We start from the raw sequence: 20,695 nt of genomic DNA, 5'->3' as shown, positions 1-20,695 counted from the left end.
TGATATTTATCTGCGTTAACGCGCGATAAAATAATTGTCGGCGTTAATTAATGAATGCGTTAACGCGTTATTATCGCGTTAACTTGCCCAGCACTAGTTTTTACATTTGTGACAAACGTAAACCAAACACTTACCTATCACCCAATTATTAATGAATAATAAATAACAGTGAGAGCTCAAATATAATGTATGTGAATGTAAATATGCATAAAAGATACTCAAATTAAAAACTACATGCATCCACATCCACGTGTGTAGGGGTTTCATAAGACAGACCTTTCTCTTATGTCCACACACACACACACACACACACACACACACACACACACTAATATTAAAGATGCTTTCCCATCAGGTTGTCAAGATATCTGTTGCCAGGACACCAGAAGGCTGGATATGATGTTTACTGGAGGGAAACACAGACTGGTCACAGCTGGACTTGTGTGTGTCTTTCAATGTGGGAAAGAAAAGTGGTGAAATGATAAACCAGGTGCCAGATGAATAGAAGGTGAAGCTGCATACTCTGGTAGCTCTGATGTATATGTATAGAGATATAGATATTTATACATGTATAGATATATATACTGATGTTTGACACATATCTGGGCCTTCCTGCTCTGTGCGTTGTTTACATTAGCAGCTTGAGACGTGAGGATCTTGACTTGAGCGACGGCGTCTTCGACCCGATGCTTTACACTCAGCTAATATTTGAGTTTTTAGCTCATAAAAAGCTGAATCGGCGTCACTGCATTCCGGCCAAAGCGCTCCGACTACAAATTAAAAGCAGAACGCTTCTGATCCCAAAACACCGTCCCGTTCCTAAAGATTCTACAAATTAAAAGATCAGGTTTTTACTAGTGCTGGGCAACGATTAAAGTTTTTAATCGCGATTAATCGCATGATTTTTTTGCGATTAATCTCGATTCAATAATGAATTCAAAAGTAGTGTATTGCGCACTTTTATTTTAAAAGTACTGCTATATGAACAAAAGTGCAATAACATTTAGTTAATAAACACTTTAAACAAATAAGGTTATTTTTAACAGCAGTATTCCCTTTACACAGTAGCAGTTAAAATACAGTTATGATGATTCTGATAATAGATATTCAGTGTTTTTTTATTTTTACGTTTGTTAAATTCTCAGTAGCGATAACTAAATGATATGCTTATTATACATATTCCAAACAAAAACACTTTAAAAACTCTTAAATAATTATTTAAATGAATCATTTCTTTTTTGGTATTTTGGTCAGACACATATTCAACGCTGATTACCGTAATATGTGTGGTATTTGTTATAAATGTACGTTGGTACATAGAAGGTGATAAGAAGCTGTACCTGGAGGGACTTAGGACCCAGGGGAATGTAGGTGAAGGAAACAGGAAGAGACGCCACACAAACAGCTGTTCACCGCTCGCTGCCGGCTGGTTCTTGTGTTAAAAATGTCCGCTTAATAATAAAAAATAAACTGCGTTAACGCGTGATAAAACAATTGTCGGCGTTAATTAATGAATGCGTTAACTTGCCCAGCACTAATAATAACATTTTATTATTATTATATTTATACCTTTATTTAACCAGCTAAATCTCATCAAGAGTTAATCTAACCAAGACATCAGCAATAGGATGTTTAAAAAAATACACAAAACTTTAAAATGTGTAAATAAAAAACGTACAGTATTTCAGATTTAACGTTTAAAACACAAAAAAACAAGAAAAGGGAATAAGAAGGAAGAAGTTAAACTGGTGTTTGAATGTCAGGGTGTTCCTCAAAGAGGCAGTAAAAGCTCGTTCACAGAGCTTCACTGAGAGGAGGAGCAACTGTGAGAGAGGAGAGCTGCTGAGTCACTTCTCCTGAAGTGAAAGTGAAAGTTAGTCTGAGCGACAGCAGAGCTGCAGTCGAGACAAGTCTCTCTGTTTCTCTCCAAAGAAACATTCAACTGAATCCAGCAGCTTCTTCTCAACAACAGAGTCTCCGACAAACTCTGGTGAGTTCACTGTTCTACAGAGAAACTCAACATTTGGTCAAAAGTGAGTTCAAACCAGGATCCATAACAAAGAACAAAGTAGCAGCAGATAAGCTAGGCCTGCTAGAAGCTAACTAGCCTAGCTGCTGCTCCCTTTGGATTGTCCAAACACAGAGAACAGCATCTGATGTAATGTGTGGATGTATTTATTGAGTATAGAGGAACAACATTGATGTGTTATAACTTACATAACTGTTCTGTACTTTGGTAAACATCCTTGAACTGTAAAGCCTTTCCTCTAAACGTCTCTGTCTCTGTAGTTCCTGCTGTCTGTCTTTGTGAGGAAGTTCAGCTGATAATATTTACTGTGTTTCAACTCAAACACTTCAGCTCGACTCAGACAGGAAGTTCACCTCACATTCAACCTGAGGTCCAAACATGTCAGTAAATAGTAATGTGTTCAATATAAAAGTGGAATTAAAATGATTAGGCTCCTTACAAATGATATAAATTCACTCTGATAATATATAAGCAGCAGGGTAGCAGTATTATTATTTAATATGTGACGTGACAGTGATGGAGGATCACTCTGTGTGTTTAAATTCTATTTAGTGAGCACCTTTCTAAAGTACTCAAACCCTCTTCTGTAATGTTCCTCTACAGTAGGTGTCTCCAGGACACATTCTACCATGATGACACACAGAGACACACAATGTGAAAACAATACCTGACACACACTGTTGCTGCTGCTGAAGATGTGATAACAGTTTGTTTTGTCACACTTGTTGTCCTCAGAGTGTAGATATGTCTGCTGCCAGCTGTCTGCTGACTGAAGATCAGTTTCTGTGCTCCATCTGTCTGGATGTGTTCACTGATCCAGTCGCCATACCATGTGGACACAACTTCTGTAAAGCCTGCATCGCTCAACACTGGAACGTTAATGTCCCGTTTCAGTGTCCCAACTGTAAAGAGGTGTTCAACTCTAGACCTGAGCTGCGGGTCAACACTTTCATCTCTGAGATGGCTGCTCAGTTCAGACAGTCAGCTCAACAGAAAGCCAGCAGCTCAGAGCAACAAGAGTCCAAACCAGGAGAAGTTCCCTGTGACGTCTGCACTGGAACCAAACTGAAGGCCCTGAAGTCCTGCCTGGTGTGTCTGGCCTCCTACTGTGAGACTCACCTGGAGCCTCATCTGACAAAATCAGGTCTGAAAAAACATCAGCTGATCGACCCTGTGGAGAACCCGGAAGACAGGATGTGTACGAAGCACGATAAACCTCTGGAGCTGTTCTGTAAGACTGACCAGATGTGTGTCTGCATGCTCTGCACCGTTTTAGACCACAAGACACACAAGTTTGTTCCTCTGGAAGAAGAATATGAAGGAAAGAAGGCCGAGCTGGGGAAGACTGAGGCTGAAATCCAGCAGATGATCCAGAAGAGACGAGTGAAGATTCAGGAGATCAAACACTCAGTGGAGCTCAGTGAGGAAGATGCAGACAGAGAGATAGCAGATGGTGTTCAGGTCTTCACCGCTCTGAAGGAGTCTGTTGAGAGAAGCCAGGCCGAGCTCATCGACACGATCAAAGAGAAGCAGAGAAAGACAGAGAAACAGGCTGAAGGCTTCATCAAAGAGCTGGAACAGGAAATCTCTGAGCTGGAGAAGAGAAGCACTGAGGTGGTTCAGCTCTCACACTCTGAAGACCACCTCCACCTCCTCCAGAGCTTCACGACCCTGAACACTGCTCCACCCACCAAGGACTGGACAGGAGTCAGAGTCAGTCCACCTTCACATGAGGGGACTGTGGTGAGAGCTGTGAACCAGCTGGAGGAGACGCTCAGTAAACACATGAAGAAGCTGTTTGAGGCCGAGCTGAAGAGGGTCCAGCAGTCTGCAGTGGATGTGACACTTGATCCTGATACAGCAAATCCTGCTCTCATCCTGTCTGATGATGGAAAACAAGTTAAACATGGTGACTTAAAGAAGAATCTCCCAAACAATCCAGAGAGATTTGATTGTTGTGTTATTGTTTTAGCAAAGCAGAGTTTCTCTTCAGGAAGATTTTACTTTGAGGTTCAGGTTAAAGGGAAGACTATGTGGTATGTAGGAGTGGTCAGAGAGTCGATCAACAGGAAGGGAATCATCCCACTGTCTCCTCAGGATGGTTGCTGGACAATATGTTTGATTAATGAGAATCAGTACTCTGCTCTTACTGACCCATTAGTCCGTCTCTCTCTGAAGTCTCAGCCTCAGAAGGTGGGGGTGTTTGTGGATTATGAGGAGGGTCTGGTCTCCTTCTATGACGTTGATGCTGCAGCTCTTATCTACTCCTTTACTGGCTGCTGCTTCACTGAGAAACTCTACCCACTCTTTAGTCCATTTAAGAATGATGGTGGTCCTCCTCTGATCATCTCTCCTGTCAATCACACTGAGTAGAACAAACACTTGATCTTCTACAGAGAGACTCTTTCATTTAATGTAACAAATCTATATTATTGGTGATTTACGGTGTAAACTTTATTGATTTTGATGTTTTGTTTCTATTTGTCTGTAAATGTATTTCTACTCCAACACACAGACATTAAGCCACTGATTGATATTATATAATGTCGTCTAATTCATTCTAATAACTGCATAACCTGCCTTCAAGACTGTTGAATCATCAACAACAATGTACTCAGGAATAAGAAGCATTTATATAATACATTATGATTACTGACACACATTATTGGATAAAGTCATGTAACACTTATTCTTCAGTTTAATAAAAGGTGTTTAAGGGTTTTAGTTTTCATCATTTTTGAATCAACAGAAGCATCAAGAGGTCTCTGTCTGCTGTGTTTTTAGGGCTCAATAAAAGATGAATTATTTATTCATATTTGTAAAAAATGAATCAACAAAATCTAATAATAAAACATTCAGCTGCTGTGACCAGAGAAGAAGAGTTTAGTATCGTGTTATTAGTATTTCATACAGTCGTCCTCTCTGCAGAATGTTTTATAGACGGAACAAAGTGAACAAATCCTCAAGAGAATAAAAACAAAGAGACTTTGAACTGGATTTGTATTTTGAGATACTTTATGTATTTGCACTTTATGCTACTTTTTACTAGCGGTGTAACGGATCACAGATCGATCCGTGATATTTATCTGCGTTAACGCGCGATAAAATAATTGTCTTCGTTAATTAATGAATGCGTTAACGCGTTATTATCGCGTTAACTTGCCCAGCACTAGTTTTTACATTTGTGACAAACGTAAACCAAACACTTACCTATCACCCAATTATTAATGAATAATAAATAACAGTGAGAGCTCAAATGTAATGTGTGTGAATGTAAATATGCATAAAAGATACTCAAATTAAAAACTACATGCATCCACATCCACGTGTGTAGGGGTTTCATAAGACAGACCGTTCTCTTATGTCCACGCACACGCACACACACACACACACACACACACACACACTAATATTAAAGATGCTTTCCCATCAGGTTGTCAAGATATCTGTTGCCAGGACACCAGAAGGCTGGATATGATGTTTACTGGAGGGAAACACAGACTGGTCACAGCTGGACTTGTGTGTGTCTTTCAATGTGGGAAAGAAAAGTGGTGAAATGATAAACCAGGTGCCAGATGAATAGAAGGTGAAGCTGCATACTCTGGTAGCTCTGATGTATATGTATAGAGATATAGATATTTATACATGTATAGATATATATACTGATGTTTGACACATATCTGGGCCTTCCTGCTCTGTGCGTTGTTTACATTAGCAGCTTGAGACGTGAGGATCTAGACTTGAGCGACGGCGTCTTCGACCCGATGCTTTACACTCAGCTAATAGTTGAGTTTTTAGCTCATAAAATGCTGAATCGGCGTCACTGCATTCCGGCCAAAGCGCTCCGACTACAAATTAAAAGCAGAACGCTTCTGATCCCAAAACACCGTCCCATTCCTAAAGATTCTACAAATTAAAAGATCAGGTTTTTACTAGTGCTGGGCAACGATTAAAGTTTTTAATCGCGATTAATCGCATGATTTTTTTACGATTAATCACGATTCAATAATGAATTCAAAAGTAGTGTATTGCGCACTTTTATTTTAAAAGTACTGCTATATGAAGAATAGTGCAATAACATTTAGTTAATAAACACTTTAAACAAATAAGGTTATTTTTAACAGCAGTATTCCCTTTACACAGTAGCAGTTAATATACAGTTATGATGATTCTGATAATAGATATTCAGTGTTTTTTTATTTTTACGTTTGCTAAATTCTCAGTAGCGATAACTAGATGATATGCTTATTATACATATTCCAAACAAAAACACTTTAAAAACTCTTAAATAATTATTTAAATGAATCATTTATTTTTTGGTATTTTGGTCAGACACATATTCAACGCTGATTACCGTAATATCTGTGGTATTTGTTATAAATGTACGTTGGTACATAGAAGGTGATAAGAAGCTGTACCTGGAGGGACTGAGGACCCAGGGGAATGAAGGTGAAGGAAACAGGAAGAGACGGAAGAGACGCCACACAAACAGCTGTTCACCGCTCGCTGCCGGCTGGTTCTTGTGTTAAAAATGTCCGCTTAATAATAAAAAAATTAACTGCGTTAACGCGTGATAAAACAACTGTCGGCGTTAATTAATGAATGCGTTAACGCGACAATAACGCGTTAACTTGCCCAGCACTAATAATAACATTTTATTATTATTATATTTATACCTTTATTTAACCAGCTAAATCTCATCAAGAGTTAATCTAACCAAGACATCAGCAATAGGATGTTTAAAAAAATACACAAAACTTTAAAATGTGTAAATAAAAAAAACGTACAGTATTTCAGATTTCACGTTTAAAACACACAAAAAAACAAGAAAAAGGAATAAGAAGGAAGAAGTTAAACTGGTGTTTGAATGTCAGGGTGTTCCTCAAAGAGGCAGTAAAAGCTCGTTCACAGAGCTTCACTGAGAGGAGGAGCAACTGTGAGAGAGGAGAGCTGCTGAGTCACTTCTCCTGAAGTGAAAGTGAAAGTTAGTCTGAGCGACAGCAGAGCTGCAGTCGAGACAAGTCTCTCTGTTTCTCTCCAAAGAAACATTCAACTGAATCCAGCAGCTTCTTCTCAACAACAGAGTCTCCGACAAACTCTGGTGAGTTCACTGTTCTACAGAGAAACTCAACATTTGGTCAAAAGTGAGTTCAAACCAGGATCCATAACAAAGAACAAAGTAGCAGCAGATAAGCTAGGCCTGCTAGAAGCTAACTAGCCTAGCTGCTGCTCCCTTTGGATTGTCCAAACACAGAGAACAGCATCTGATGTAATGTGTGGATGTATTTATTGAGTATAGAGGAACAACATTGATGTGTCATAACTTACATAACTGTTCTGTACTTTGGTAAACATCCTTGAACTGTAAAGCCTTTCCTCTAAACGTCTCTGTCTCTGTAGTTCCTGCTGTCTGTCTTTGTGAGGAAGTTCAGCTGATAATATTTACTGTGTTTCAACTCAAACACTTCAGCTCGACTCAGACAGGAAGTTCAACTCACATTCAACCTGAGGTCCAAACATGTCAGTAAATAGTAATGTGTTCAATATAAAAGTGGAATTAAAATGATTAGGCTCCTTACAAATGATATAAATTCACTCTGATAATATATAAGCAGCAGGGTAGCAGTATTATTATTTAATATGTGATGTGACAGTGATGGAGGATCACTCTGTGTGTTTAAATTCTATTTAGTGAGCACCTTTCTAAAGTACTCAAACCCTCTTCTGTAATGTTCCTCTACAGTAGGTGTCTCCAGGACACATTCTACCATGATGACACACAGAGACACACAATGTGAAAACAATACCTGACACACACTGTTGCTGCTGCTGAAGATGTGATAACAGTTTGTTTTCTCACACTTGTTGTCCTCAGAGTGTAGATATGTCTGCTGCCAGCTGTCTGCTGACTGAAGATCAGTTTCTGTGCTCCATCTGTCTGGATGTGTTCACTGATCCAGTCAGCACACCATGTGGACACAACTTCTGTAAAGCCTGCATCGCTCAACACTGGAACGTTAATGTCCCGTTTCAGTGTCCCAACTGTAACAAGCTTTTCTACACCAGACCTGAGCTGCAGGTCAACACTTTCATCTCTGAGATGGCTGCTCAGTTCAGACAGTCAGCTCAACAGAAAGCCAGCAGCTCAGAGCAACAAGAGTCCAAACCAGGAGAGGTTCCCTGTGACGTCTGCACTGGAACCAAACTGAAGGCCCTGAAGTCCTGCCTGGTGTGTCTGGCCTCCTACTGTGAGACTCACCTGGAGCCTCATCTGACAAAATCAGGTCTGAAAAGACATCAGCTGATCGACCCTGTGGAGAACCCGGAAGACAGGATGTGTACGAAGCACGATAAACCTCTGGAGCTGTTCTGTAAGACCGACCAGATGTGTGTCTGCATGCTCTGCACTGTTTTAGACCACAAGACACATGATGTTGTTCCTCTGGAAGAAGAATATGAAGGAAAGAAGGCCGAGCTGGGGAAGACTGAGACTGAAATCCAGCAGATGATCCAGAAGAGACGAGTGATGATTCAGGAGATCAAACACTCAGTGGAGCTCAGTGAGGAAGATGCAGACAGAGAGATAGCAGATGGTGTTCAGGTCTTCACCGCTCTGAAGGAGTCTGTTGAGAGAAGCCAGGCCGAGCTCATCGACACGATCAAAGAGAAGCAGAGAAAGACAGAGAAACAGGCTGAAGGCTTCATCAAAGAGCTGGAACAGGAAATCTCTGAGCTGAAGAAGAGAAGCACTGAGGTGGTTCAGCTCTCACACACTGAAGACCACCTCCACCTCCTCCAGAGCTTCACGACCCTGAACACTGCTCCACCCACCAAGAACTGGACAGGAGTCAGAGTCAGTCCACCTTCACATGAGGGGACTGTGGTGAGAGCTGTGAACCAGCTGGAGGAGACGCTCAGTAAACACATGAAGAAGCTGTTTGAGGTCGAGCTGAAGAGGGTCCAGCAGTCTGCAGTGGATGTGACACTTGATCCTGATACAGCAAATCCTGCTCTCATCCTGTCTGATGATGGAAAACAAGTTAAACATGGTGACGTAAAGAAGAATCTACCAAACAATCCAGAGAGATTTGATTGTTGTGTTATTGTTTTAGCAAAGCAGAGTTTCTCTTCAGGAAGATTTTACTTTGAGGTTCAGGTTAAAGGGAAGACTATGTGGTATGTAGGAGTGGTCAGAGAGTCAATCAACAGGAAGGGAATCATCCCACTGTCTCCTCAGGATGGTTGCTGGACAATATGTTTGATTAATGAGAATCAGTACTCTGCTCTTACTGACCCATTAGTCCGTCTCTCTCTGAAGTCTCAGCCTCAGAAGGTGGGGGTGTTTGTGGATTATGAGGAGGGTCTGGTCTCCTTCTATGACGTTGATGCTGCAGCTCTTATCTACTCCTTTACTGGCTGCTGCTTCACTGAGAAACTCTACCCACTCTTTAGTCCATTTAAGAATGATGGTGGTCCTCCTCTGATCATCTCTCCTGTCAATCACACTGAGTAGAACAAACACTTGATCTTCTACAGAGAGACTCTTTCATTTAATGTAACAAATCTATATTATTGGTGATTTACAGTGTAAACTTTATTGATTTTGTTGTTTTGTTTCTATTTGTCTGTAAATGTGTTTCTACTCCAACACACAGACATTAAGCCACTGATTGATATGATATAATGTCGTCTAATTCATTCTAATAACTGCATAACCTGCCTTCAAGACTGTTGAATCATCAACAACAATGTACTCAGGAATAAGAAGCATTTATATAATACATTATGATTACTGACACACATTATTGGATAAAGTCATGTAACACTTATTCTTCAGTTTAATAAAAGGTGTTTAAGGGTTTTAGTTTTCATCATTTCTGAATCAACAGCAGCATCAAGAGGTCTCTGTCTGCTGTGTTTTTAGGGGTCAATAAAAGATGAATTATTTATTCACATTTGTAGAAAATGAATCAACAAAATCTAATAATAAAACATTCAGCTGCTGTGACCAGAGAAGAAGAGTTTAGTATCGTGTTATTAGTATTTCATACAGTCGTCCTCTCTGCAGAATGTTTTATAGCCGGAACAAAGTGAACAAATCCTCAAGAGAATAAAAACAAAGAGACTTTGAACTGGATTTGTATTTTGAGATACTTTATGTATTTGCACTTCATGCTACTTTTTACTAGCGGTGTAACGGATCACAGATCGATCCGCGATATTTATCTGCGTTAACGCGCGATAAAATAATTGTCGGCGTTAATTAATGAATGCGTTAACGCGTTATTATCACGTTAACTTGCCCAGCACTAGTTTTTACATTTGTGACAAACGTAAACCAAACACTTACCTATCACCCAATTATTAATGAATAATAAATAACAGTGAGAGCTCAAATGTAATGTATGTGAATGTAAATATGCATAAAAGATAGACTCAAATTAAAAACTACATGCATCCACATCCACGTGTGTAGGGGTTTCATAAGACAGACCTTTCTCTTATGTCCACACACACACGCACGCATGCACACACACACACACACACACACACACACACACTAATATTAAAGATGTAGGTGAAGGAAACAGGAAGAGACGGAAGAGACGCCACACAAACAGCTGTTCACCGCTCGCTGCCGGCTGGTTCTTGTGTTAAAAATGTCCGCTTAATAATAAAAAATAAACTGCGTTAACGCGCGATAAAACAATTGTTTGCGTTAATTAATGAATGCGTTAACGCGATAATAACGCGTTAACTTGCCCAGCACTAATAATAACATTTTATTATTATTATATTTATACCTTTATTTAACCAGCTAAATCTCATCAAGAGTTAATCTAACCAAGACATCAGCAATAGGATGTTTAAAAAAATACACAAAACTTTAAAATGTGTAAATAAAAAACGTACAGTATTTCAGATTTAACGTTTAAAACACAAAAAAACAAGAAAGAGGAATAAGAAGGAAGAAGTTAAACTGGTGTTTGAATGTCAGGGTGTTCCTCAAAGAGGCAGTAAAAGCTCGTTCACAGAGCTTCACTGAGAGGAGGAGCAACTGTGAGAGAGGAGAGCTGCTGAGTCACTTCTCCTGAAGTGAAAGTGAAAGTTAGTCTGAGCGACAGCAGAGCTGCAGTCGAGACAAGTCTCTCTGTTTCTCTCCAAAGAAACATTCAACTGAATCCAGCAGCTTCTTCTCAACAACAGAGTCTCCGACAAACTCTGGTGAGTTCACTGTTCTACAGAGAAACTCAACATTTGGTCAAAAGTGAGTTCAAACCAGGATCCATAACAAAGAACAAAGTAGCAGCAGATAAGCTAGGCCTGCTAGAAGCTAACTAGCCTAGCTGCTGCTCCCTTTGGATTGTCCAAACACAGAGAAGAGCATCTGATGTAATGTGTGGATGTATTTATTGAGTATAGAGGAACAACATTGATGTGTTATAACTTACATAACTGTTCTGTACTTTGGTAAACATCCTTGAACTGTAAAGCCTTTCCTCTAAACGTCTGTCTCTGTAGTTCCTGCTGTCTGTCTTTGTGAGGAAGTTCAGCTGATAATATTTACTGTGTTTCAACTCAAACACTTCAGCTCGACTCAGACAGGAAGTTCACCTCACATTCAACCTGAGGTCCAAACATGTCAGTAAATAGTAATGTGTTCAATATAAAAGTGGAATTAAAATGATTAGGCTCCTTACAAACGATATAAATTCACTCTGATAATATATAAGCAGCAGGGTAGCAGTATTATTATTTAATATGTGATGTGACAGTGATGGAGGATCACTCTGTGTGTTTAAATTCTATTTAGTGAGCACCTTTCTAAAGTACTCAAACCCTCTTCTGTAATGTTCCTCTACAGTAGGTGTCTCCAGGACACATTCTACCATGATGACACACAGAGACACACAATGTGAAAACAATACCTGACACACACTGTTGCTGCTGCTGAAGATGTGATAACAGTTTGTTTTCTCACACTTGTTGTCCTCAGAGTGTAGATATGTCTGCTGCCAGCTGTCTGCTGACTGAAGATCAGTTTCTGTGCTCCATCTGTCTGGATGTGTTGACTGATCCAGTCACCATACCATGTGGACACAACTTCTGTAAAGCCTGCATCACTCAACACTGGAACGTTAATGTCCCGTTTCAGTGTCCCAACTGTAAAAAGCTTTTCTACACCAGACCTGAGCTGCAGGTCAACACTTTCATCTCTGAGATGGCTGCTCAGTTCAGACAGTCAGCTCAACAGAAAGCCAGCAGCTCAGAGCAACAAGAGTCCAAACCAGGAGAAGTTCCCTGTGACGTCTGCACTGGAACCAAACTGAAGGCCCTGAAGTCCTGCCTGGTGTGTCTGGCCTCCTACTGTGAGACTCACCTGGAGCCTCATCTGACAGCTTCACGTCTGAAAAAACATCAGCTGATCGACCCTGTGGAGAACCTGGAAGACAGGATGTGTACGAAGCACGATAAACCTCTGGAGCTGTTCTGTAAGACCGACCAGATGTGTGTCTGCATGCTCTGCATTGTTTTAGACCACAAGACACACGAGTTTGTTCCTCTGGAAGAAGAATATGAAGGAAAGAAGGCCGAGCTGGGGAAGACTGAGACTGAAATCCAGCAGATGATCCAGAAGAGACGAGTGAAGATTCAGGAGATCAAACACTCAGTGGAGCTCAGTGAGGAAGATGCAGACAGAGAGATAGCAGATGGTGTTCAGGTCTTCACCGCTCTGAAGGAGTCTGTTGAGAGAAGCCAGGCCGAGCTCATCGACACGATCAAAGAGAAGCAGAGAAAGACAGAGAAACAGGCTGAAGGCTTCATCAAAGAGCTGGAACAGGAAATCTCTGAGCTGAAGAAGAGAAGCACTGAGGTGGTTCAGCTCTCACACTCTGAAGACCACCTCCACCTCCTCCAGAGCTTCACGACCCTGAACACTCCTCCAGCCACCAAGAACTGGACAGGAGTCAGAGTCAGTCCACCTTCACATGAGGGGACTGTGGTGAGAGCTGTGAACCAGCTGGAGGAGACGATCAGTGAACACATGAAGAAGCTGTTTACTGAGGCCGAGCTGAAGAGGGTCCAGCAGTCTGCAGTGGATGTGACACTTGATCCTGATACAGCAAATCCTACTCTCATCCTGTCTGATGATGGAAAACAAGTTAAACATGGTGACGTAAAGAAGAATCTCCCAAACAATCCAAAGAGATTTGATACTTTTGCTCTTGTTTTAGCAAAGCAGAGTTTCTCTTCAGGAAGATTTTACTTTGAGGTTCAGGTTAAAGGGAAGACTGACTGGATTTTAGGAGTGGTCAGAGAGTCGATCACCAGGAAGGGATTCATCACACTGAGTCCTCAGAATGGTTACTGGACGATATGGTTGATTAATGAGAATCAGTACTCTGCTCTTACTGACCCATCAGTCCATCTCTCTCTGAAGTCTCAGCCTCAGAAGGTGGGGGTGTTTGTGGATTATGAGGAGGGTCTGGTCTCCTTCTATGACGTTGATGCTGCAGCTCTTATCTACTCCTTTACTGGCTGCTGCTTCACTGAGAAACTCTACCCATTCTTTAGTCCTGGTCTTAATGATGGTGGTAAAAACTCTGCTCCTCTGATCATCTCTCCTGTCAATCACACTGAGTAGAACAAACACTTGATCTTCTACAGAGAGACTCTTTCATTTAATGTAACAAATCTATATTATTGGTGATTTACGGTGTAAACTTTATTGATTTTGATGTTTTTTTTCTATTTGTCTGTAAATGTATTTCTACTCCAACACACAGACATTAAGCCACTGATTGATATTATATAATGTCGTCTAATTCATTCTAATAACTGCATAACCTGCCTTCAAGACTGTTGAATCATCAAAAACAATGTACTCAGGAATAAGAAGCATTTATATAATACATTATGATTACTGACACACATTATTGGATAAAGTCATGTACCACTTATTCTTTTGTTTAATAAAAGGTGTTTCAGGGTTTTAGTTTTCATCATTTCTGAATCAACAGAAGCATCAAGAGGTCTCTGTCTGCTGTGTTTTTAGGGGTCAATAAAAGATGAATTATTTATTCATATTTGTAGAAAATGAATCAACAAAATCTAATAATAAAACATTCAGCTGCTGTGACCAGAGAAGAAGAGTTTAGTATCGTGTTATTAGTATTTCATACAGTCGTCCTCTCTGCAGAATGTTTTATAGCCGGAACAAAGTGAACAAATCCTCAAGAGAATAAAAACAAAGAGACTTTGAACTGGATTTGTATTTTGAGATACTTTATGTATTTGCACTTCATGCTACTTTTTACTAGCGGTGTAACGGATCACAGATCGATCTGTGATATTTATCTGCGTTAACGCGCGATAAAATAATTGTCGGCGTTAATTAATGAATGCGTTAACGCGTTATTATCGCGTTAACTTGCCCAGCACTAGTTTTTACATTTGTGACAAACATAAACCAAACACTTACCTATCACCCAATTATTAATGAATAATAAATAACAGTGAGAGCTCAAATGTAATGTGTGTGAATGTAAATATGCATAAAAGATACTCAAATTAAAAACTACATGCATCCACATCCACGTGTGTAGGGGTTTCATAAGACAGACCTTTCTCTTATGTCCACGCACACGCACACACACACACACACACACACACACACACTAATATTAAAGATGCTTTCCCATCAGGTTGTCAAGATATCTGTTGCCAGGACACCAGAAGGCTGGATATGATGTTTACTGGAGGGAAACACAGACTGGTCACAGCTGGACTTGTGTGTGTCTTTCAATGTTGGTAAAGAAAAGTGGTGAAATGATAAACCAGGTGCCAGATGAATAGAAGGTGAAGCTGCATACTCTGGTAGCTCTGATGTATATGTATAGAGATATAGATATTTATACATGTATAGATATATATACTGATGTTTGACACATATCTGGGCCTTCCTGCTCTGTGTGTTGTTTACATTAGCAGCTTGAGACGTGAGGATCTAGACTTGAGCGACGGCGTCTTCGACCCGACACTCAGCTAATAGTTGAGTTTTTAGCTCATAAAAAGCTGAATCGGCGTCACTGCATTCCGGCCAAAGCGCTACGACTACAAATTAAAAGCAGAACGCTTCTGATCCCAAAACACCGTCCCATTCCTAAAGATTCTACAAATTAAAAGATCAGGTTTTTACTAGTGCTGGGCAACGATTACAATTTCTAATCGCATGATTTTTTTGCGATTAATCGCGATTCAATAATGAATTAAAAAGTAGTGTATTGCACACTTTTATTTTAAAAGTACTGCTATATGAACAAAAGTGCAATAACATTTAGTTAATAAACACTTTAAACAAATAAGGTTATTTTTAACAGCAGTATTCCCTTTACACAGTAGCAGTTAAAATACAGTTATGATGATTCTGATAATAGATATTCAGTGTTTTTTCATTTTTATGTTTGTTAAATTCTCAGTAGCGATAACTAGATGATATGCTTATTATACATATTCCAAACAAAAACACTTTAAAAATTCTAAAAAAATTATTTAAATTAATCATTTCTTTTTTGGTATTTTGGTCAGACACATATTCAACGCTGATTACCGTAATATGTGTGGTATTTGTTATAAATGTACGTTGGTACATAGAAGGTGATAAGAAGCTGTACCTGGAGGGACTTAGGACCCAGGGGAATGTAGGTGAAGGAAACAGGAAGAGACTGAAGAGACGCCACACAAGCAGCTGTTCACCGCTCGCTGCCGGCTGGTTCTTGTGTTAAAAATGTCCGCTTAATAATGAAAAAATTAACTGCGTTAACGCGCGATAAAACAATTGTCGGCGTTAATTAATGAATGCGTTAACGCGACAATAACGCGTTAACTTGCCCAGCACTAATAATAACATTTTATTATTATTATATTTATACCTTTATTTAACCAGCTAAATCTCATCAAGAGTTAATCTAACCAAGACATCAGCAATAGGATGTTTAAAAAAATACACAAAACTTTAAAATGTGTAAATAAAAAAAACGTACAGTATTTCAGATTTAACGTTAAAACACACAAAAAAAACAAGAAAAAGGAATAAGAAGGAAGAAGTTAAACTGGTGTTTGAATGTCAGGGTGTTCCTCAAAGAGGCAGTAAAAGCTCGTTCACAGAGCTTCACTGAGAGGAGGAGCAACTGTGAGAGAGGAGAGCTGCTGAGTCACTTCTCCTGAAGAGAAAGTGAAAGTTAGTCTGAGCGACAGCAGAGCTGCAGTCGAGACAAGTCTCTCTGTTTCTCTCCAAAGAAACATTCAACTGAATCCAGCAGCTTCTTCTCAACAACAGAGTCTCCGACAAACTCTGGTGAGTTCACTGTTCTACAGAGAAACTCAACATTTGGTCAAAAGTGAGTTCAAACCAGGATCCATAACAAAGAACAAAGTAGCAGCAGATAAGCTAGGCCTGCTAGAAGCTAACTAGCCTAGCTGCTGCTCCCTTTGGATTGTCCAAACACAGAGAACAGCATCTGATGTAATGTGTGGATGTATTTATTGAGTATAGAGGAACAACATTGATGTGTTATAACTTACATAACTGTTCTGTACTTTGGTAAACATCCTTGAACTGTAAAGCCTTTCCTCTAAACGTCTCTGTCTCTGTAGTTCCTGCTGTCTGTCTTTGTGAGGAAGTTCAGCTGATAATATTTACTGTGTTTCAACTCAAACACTTCAGCTCGACTCAGACAGGAAGTTCACCTCACATTCAACCTGAGGTCCAAACATGTCAGTAAATAGTAATGTGTTCAATATAAAAGTGGAATTAAAATGATTAGGCTCCTTACAAATGATATAAATTCACTCTGATAATATATAAGCAGCAGGGTAGCAGTATTATTATTTAATATGTGATGTGACAGTGATGGAGGATCACTCTGTGTGTTTAAATTCTATTTAGTGAGCACCTTTCTAAAGTACTCAAACCCTCTTCTGTAATGTTCCTCTACAGTAGGTGTCTCCAGGACACATTCTACCATGATGACACACAGAGACACACAATGTGAAAACAATACCTGACACACACTGTTGCTGCTGCTGAAGATGTGATAACAGTTTGTTTTCTCACACTTGTTGTCCTCAGAGTGTAGATATGTCTGCTGCCAGCTGTCTGCTGACTGAAGATCAGTTTCTGTGCTCCATCTGTCTGGATGTGTTCACTGATCCAGTCACCACACCATGTGGACACAACTTCTGTAAAGCCTGCATCACTCAACACTGGAACGTTAATGTCCCGTTTCAGTGTCCCAACTGTAAAGAGGTGTTCAACTCTAGACCCGAGCTGCAGGTCAACACTTTCATCTCTGAGATGGCTGCTCAGTTCAGACAGTCAGCTCAACAGAAAGCCAGCAGCTCAGAGCAACAAGAGTCCAAACCAGGAGAAGTTCCCTGTGACGTCTGCACTGGAACCAAACTGAAGGCCCTGAAGTCCTGCCTGGTGTGTCTGGCCTCCTACTGTGAGACTCACCTGGAGCCTCATCTGACAAAATCAGGTCTGAAAAGACATCAGCTGATCGACCCTGTGGAGAACCCGGAAGACAGGATGTGTACGAAGCACGATAAACATCTGGAGCTGTTCTGTAAGACCGACCAGATGTGTGTCTGCATGCTCTGCACTGTTTTAGACCACAAGACACACGAGTTTGTTCCTCTGGAAGAAGAATATGAAGGAAAGAAGGCCGAGCTGGGGAAGACTGAGGCTGAAATCCAGCAGATGATCCAGAAGAGACGACTGAAGATTCAGGAGATCAAACACTCAGTGGAGCTCAGTGAGGAAGATGCAGACAGAGAGATAGCAGATGGTGTTCAGGTCTTCACCGCTCTGAAGGAGTCTGTTGAGAGAAGCCAGGCCGAGCTCATCGACACGATCAAAGAGAAGCAGAGAAAGACAGAGAAACAGGCTGAAGGCTTCATCAAAGAGCTGGAACAGGAAATCTCTGAGCTGAAGAAGAGAAGCACTGAGGTGGTTCAGCTCTCACACTCTGAAGACCACCTCCACCTCCTCCAGAGCTTCAGGACCCTGAACACTGCTCCACCCACCAAGAACTGGACAGGAGTCAGAGTCAGTCCACCTTCACATGAGGGGACTGTGGTGAGAGCTGTGAACCAGCTGGAGGAGACGCTCAGTAAACACATGAAGAAGCTGTTTACTGAGGCCGAGCTGAAGAGGGTCCAGCAGTCTGCAGTAGATGTGACACTTGATCCTGATACAGCATATCCTGCTCTCATCCTGTCTGATGATGGAAAACAAGTTAAACATGGTGACGTAGAGAAGAATCTCCCAAACAATCCAGAGAGATTTGATTGTTGTGTTATTGTTTTAGCAAAGCAGAGTTTCTCTTCAGGAAGATTTTACTTTGAGGTTCAGGTTAAAGGGAAGACGTGGTGGTCTTTAGGAGTGGTCAGAGAGTCGATCACCAGGAAGGGATTCATCACACGGACTCCTCAGAAAGGTTACTGGACGATATGGTTGATTTATGAGAATCAGTACTCTGCTCTTACTGACCCATCAGTCCGTCTCTCTCTGAAGTCTCAGCCTCAGAAGGTGGGGGTGTTTGTGGATTATGAGGAGGGTCTGGTCTCCTTCTATGACGTTGATGCTGCAGCTCTTATCTACTCCTTTACTGGCTGCTGCTTCACTGAGAAACTCTACCCATACTTTAGTCCTGGTCTTAATGATGGTGGTAAAAACTCTGCTCCTCTGATCATCTCTCCTGTCAATCACACTGAGTAGAACAAACACTTGATCTTCTACAGAGAGACTCTTTCACTTAATGTAACAAATCTATATTATTGGTGATTTACGGTGTAAACTTTATTGATTTTGATGTTTTTTTTCTCTTTGTCTGTAAATGTATTTCTACTCCAACACACAGACATTAAGCCACTGATTGATATTATATAATGTCGTCTAATTCATTCTAATAACTGCATAACCTGCCTTCAAGACTGTTGAATCATCAACAACAATGTACTCAGGAATAAGAAGCATTTATATAATACATTATGATTGCTGACACACATTATTGGATAAAGTCATGTAACACTTATTCTTCAGTTTAATAAAAGGTGTTTCAGGATTTTAGTTTTCATCATTTTTGAATCAACAGCAGCATCAAGAGGTCTCTGTCTGCTGTGTTTTTAGGGCTCAATAAAAGATGAATTATTTATTCATATTTGTAGAAAATGAATCAACAAAATCGAATAATAAAACATTCAGCTGCTGTGACCAGAGAAGAAGAGTTTAGTATCGTGTTATTAGTATTTCATACAGTCGTCCTCTCTGCAGAATGTTTTATAGCCGGAACAAAGTGAACAAATCCTCAAGAGAATAAAAACAAAGAGACTTTGAACTGGATTTGTATTTTGAGATACTTTATGTATTTGCACTTCATGCTACTTTTTACTAGCGGTGTAACGGATCACAGATCGATCCGCGATATTTATCTGCGTTAACACGCGATAAAATAATTGTCGGCGTTAATTAATGAATGCGTTAACGCGTTATTATCGCAGTGATAACAGTGAGAGCTCAAATATAATGTATGTGAATGTAAATATGCATAAAAGATAGACTCAAATTAAAAACTACATGCATCCACATCCACGTGTGTAGGGGTTTCATAAGACAGACCTTTCTCTTATGTCCACACACACACACACACACACACACACACACACACACACACTAATATTAAAGATGCTTTCCCATCAGGTTGTCAAGATATCTGTTGCCAGGACACCAGAAGGCTGGATATGATGTTTACTGGAGGGAAACACAGACTGGTCACAGCTGGACGTATGTATGTGTGTGTGTGTGTGTGTGTGTGAGTGTGTGTGTGTGTGTGGACAGTAGGTAGTCTCATACTATTTGCTCTTCTATCTCCTCCATTCATTTTCTGATCCATTCTGTCATCTGTTGTGTCCGTGTCCTCCCTCCACTCGCTCCTCTTCATCCTCTCATTGTTCCACCGTCTCTCCTGCCGTTTCAATATCCCCCCCCCCCCCCCCCGTCCTCCCTGCTCACAGCGTAGGCTGAGAAAGGTAAACTTTCCCACTCGTTTCCCCGCTCGTCTCCTCTCCGTCCATCCATCTCTCCTGACGACGGGTCAAACGTGGGTTACTGTGAGTCTCCGTTAGCTTTGTTCTGTTTCTATATTATGTGTTTAACAGCTTTTAAGTAAATCTTTCAGAAAGACGAAAGAAATGTCCCATCAGTGCTCAAAGTGTCCACAGCATTCACAACTTTCTTTGCAGTTCATGCTTCTGATAACAAAGAAGAAATTAATTCTACTGTAAAAGCAGAATGAAAGTTTTGAGGATGTACGTTCAATTCAAACAGAATCAGAAAATGACTCGCCGTAGACTGTTGTGTACATTTCTTTCCAGAATAATAATTGTCAACTTTGTAACATAATAAAAGAGTTGAGAAAGCTGCATGTGTGCCTGGAGCAAAAGCCTGTCGATCACTTTTAAAAGTTAGCGATGAGCTTCAGTGAACACAGAAACACAGAGACCCTCATCCAGGCAGACAGTCAGAGCAACAAGATAGTTAATATTTCATTTTCATAGTCTGGTCCCCTCCTCAACCTGAGACACACACACACACACACACAC

The 20,695-nt window shown here is 40.4% G+C and overlaps 2 protein-coding genes across 4 annotated transcripts; both read left to right on the top strand.

Annotated features, from left to right (window-relative positions):
• Window positions 1–1,731: 1,731 nt before the first annotated feature.
• On the top strand, window positions 1,732–4,749 carry LOC142949949 (E3 ubiquitin-protein ligase TRIM21-like). Of its 3 annotated transcripts, none has more exons than XM_076091847.1 (2): window positions 1,732–2,033; window positions 2,765–4,749. In XM_076091847.1, the coding sequence occupies exon 2, from the start codon at window positions 2,774–2,776 to the stop codon at window positions 4,400–4,402; it is 1,629 nt and encodes a 542-aa protein (XP_075947962.1). In that variant the 5' UTR covers window positions 1,732–2,033; window positions 2,765–2,773; the 3' UTR covers window positions 4,403–4,749. The 3 variants fall into 3 exon arrangements, with proteins under 3 accessions (XP_075947962.1, XP_075947961.1, XP_075947963.1); XM_076091846.1 differs by having other exon boundaries at window positions 1,733–1,990; XM_076091848.1 differs by having other exon boundaries at window positions 1,736–1,990; window positions 2,924–4,749.
• A 2,072-nt stretch (window positions 4,750–6,821) lies between these two features.
• Window positions 6,822–19,436, top strand: LOC142950133 (uncharacterized). The gene is made up of 6 exons (XM_076092032.1): window positions 6,822–7,130; window positions 7,905–9,531; window positions 11,112–11,254; window positions 12,027–13,672; window positions 16,250–16,388; window positions 17,163–19,436. The coding sequence occupies exons 2-6, from the start codon at window positions 7,914–7,916 to the stop codon at window positions 18,810–18,812; spliced, it is 5,196 nt and encodes a 1,731-aa protein (XP_075948147.1). The 5' UTR covers window positions 6,822–7,130; window positions 7,905–7,913; the 3' UTR covers window positions 18,813–19,436.
• The last annotated feature ends 1,259 nt before the right edge of the window (window positions 19,437–20,695 follow it).

Source organism: Anarhichas minor, unplaced genomic scaffold (genome assembly GCF_050575085.1).
Source record: "Anarhichas minor isolate MPS153535 unplaced genomic scaffold, ASM5057508v1 ptg000014l, whole genome shotgun sequence".
Lineage (NCBI taxonomy): Eukaryota > Metazoa > Chordata > Actinopteri > Perciformes > Anarhichadidae > Anarhichas > Anarhichas minor.
Note: the sequence above shows the minus strand (reverse complement) of the source record. Positions and strands in the feature narration are given on the sequence as shown.

Bases quoted from the DNA above. Each gene is read 5' to 3' on its own strand.
- LOC142949949 (XM_076091847.1), top strand. From the start codon at position 2,774: ATGTCTGCTGCCAGCTGTCTGCTGACTGAAGATCAGTTTCTGTGCTCC.
- LOC142950133 (XM_076092032.1), top strand. From the start codon at position 7,914: ATGTCTGCTGCCAGCTGTCTGCTGACTGAAGATCAGTTTCTGTGCTCC. The intron at 11,255-12,026 runs GTGAGTTCACTG...TGTTGTCCTCAG, and splicing joins AGAGTCTCCGACAAACTCTG to AGTGTAGATATGTCTGCTGC. The intron at 13,673-16,249 runs GTAGAACAAACA...CTGCTGAGTCAC, and splicing joins TCTCCTGTCAATCACACTGA to TTCTCCTGAAGAGAAAGTGA.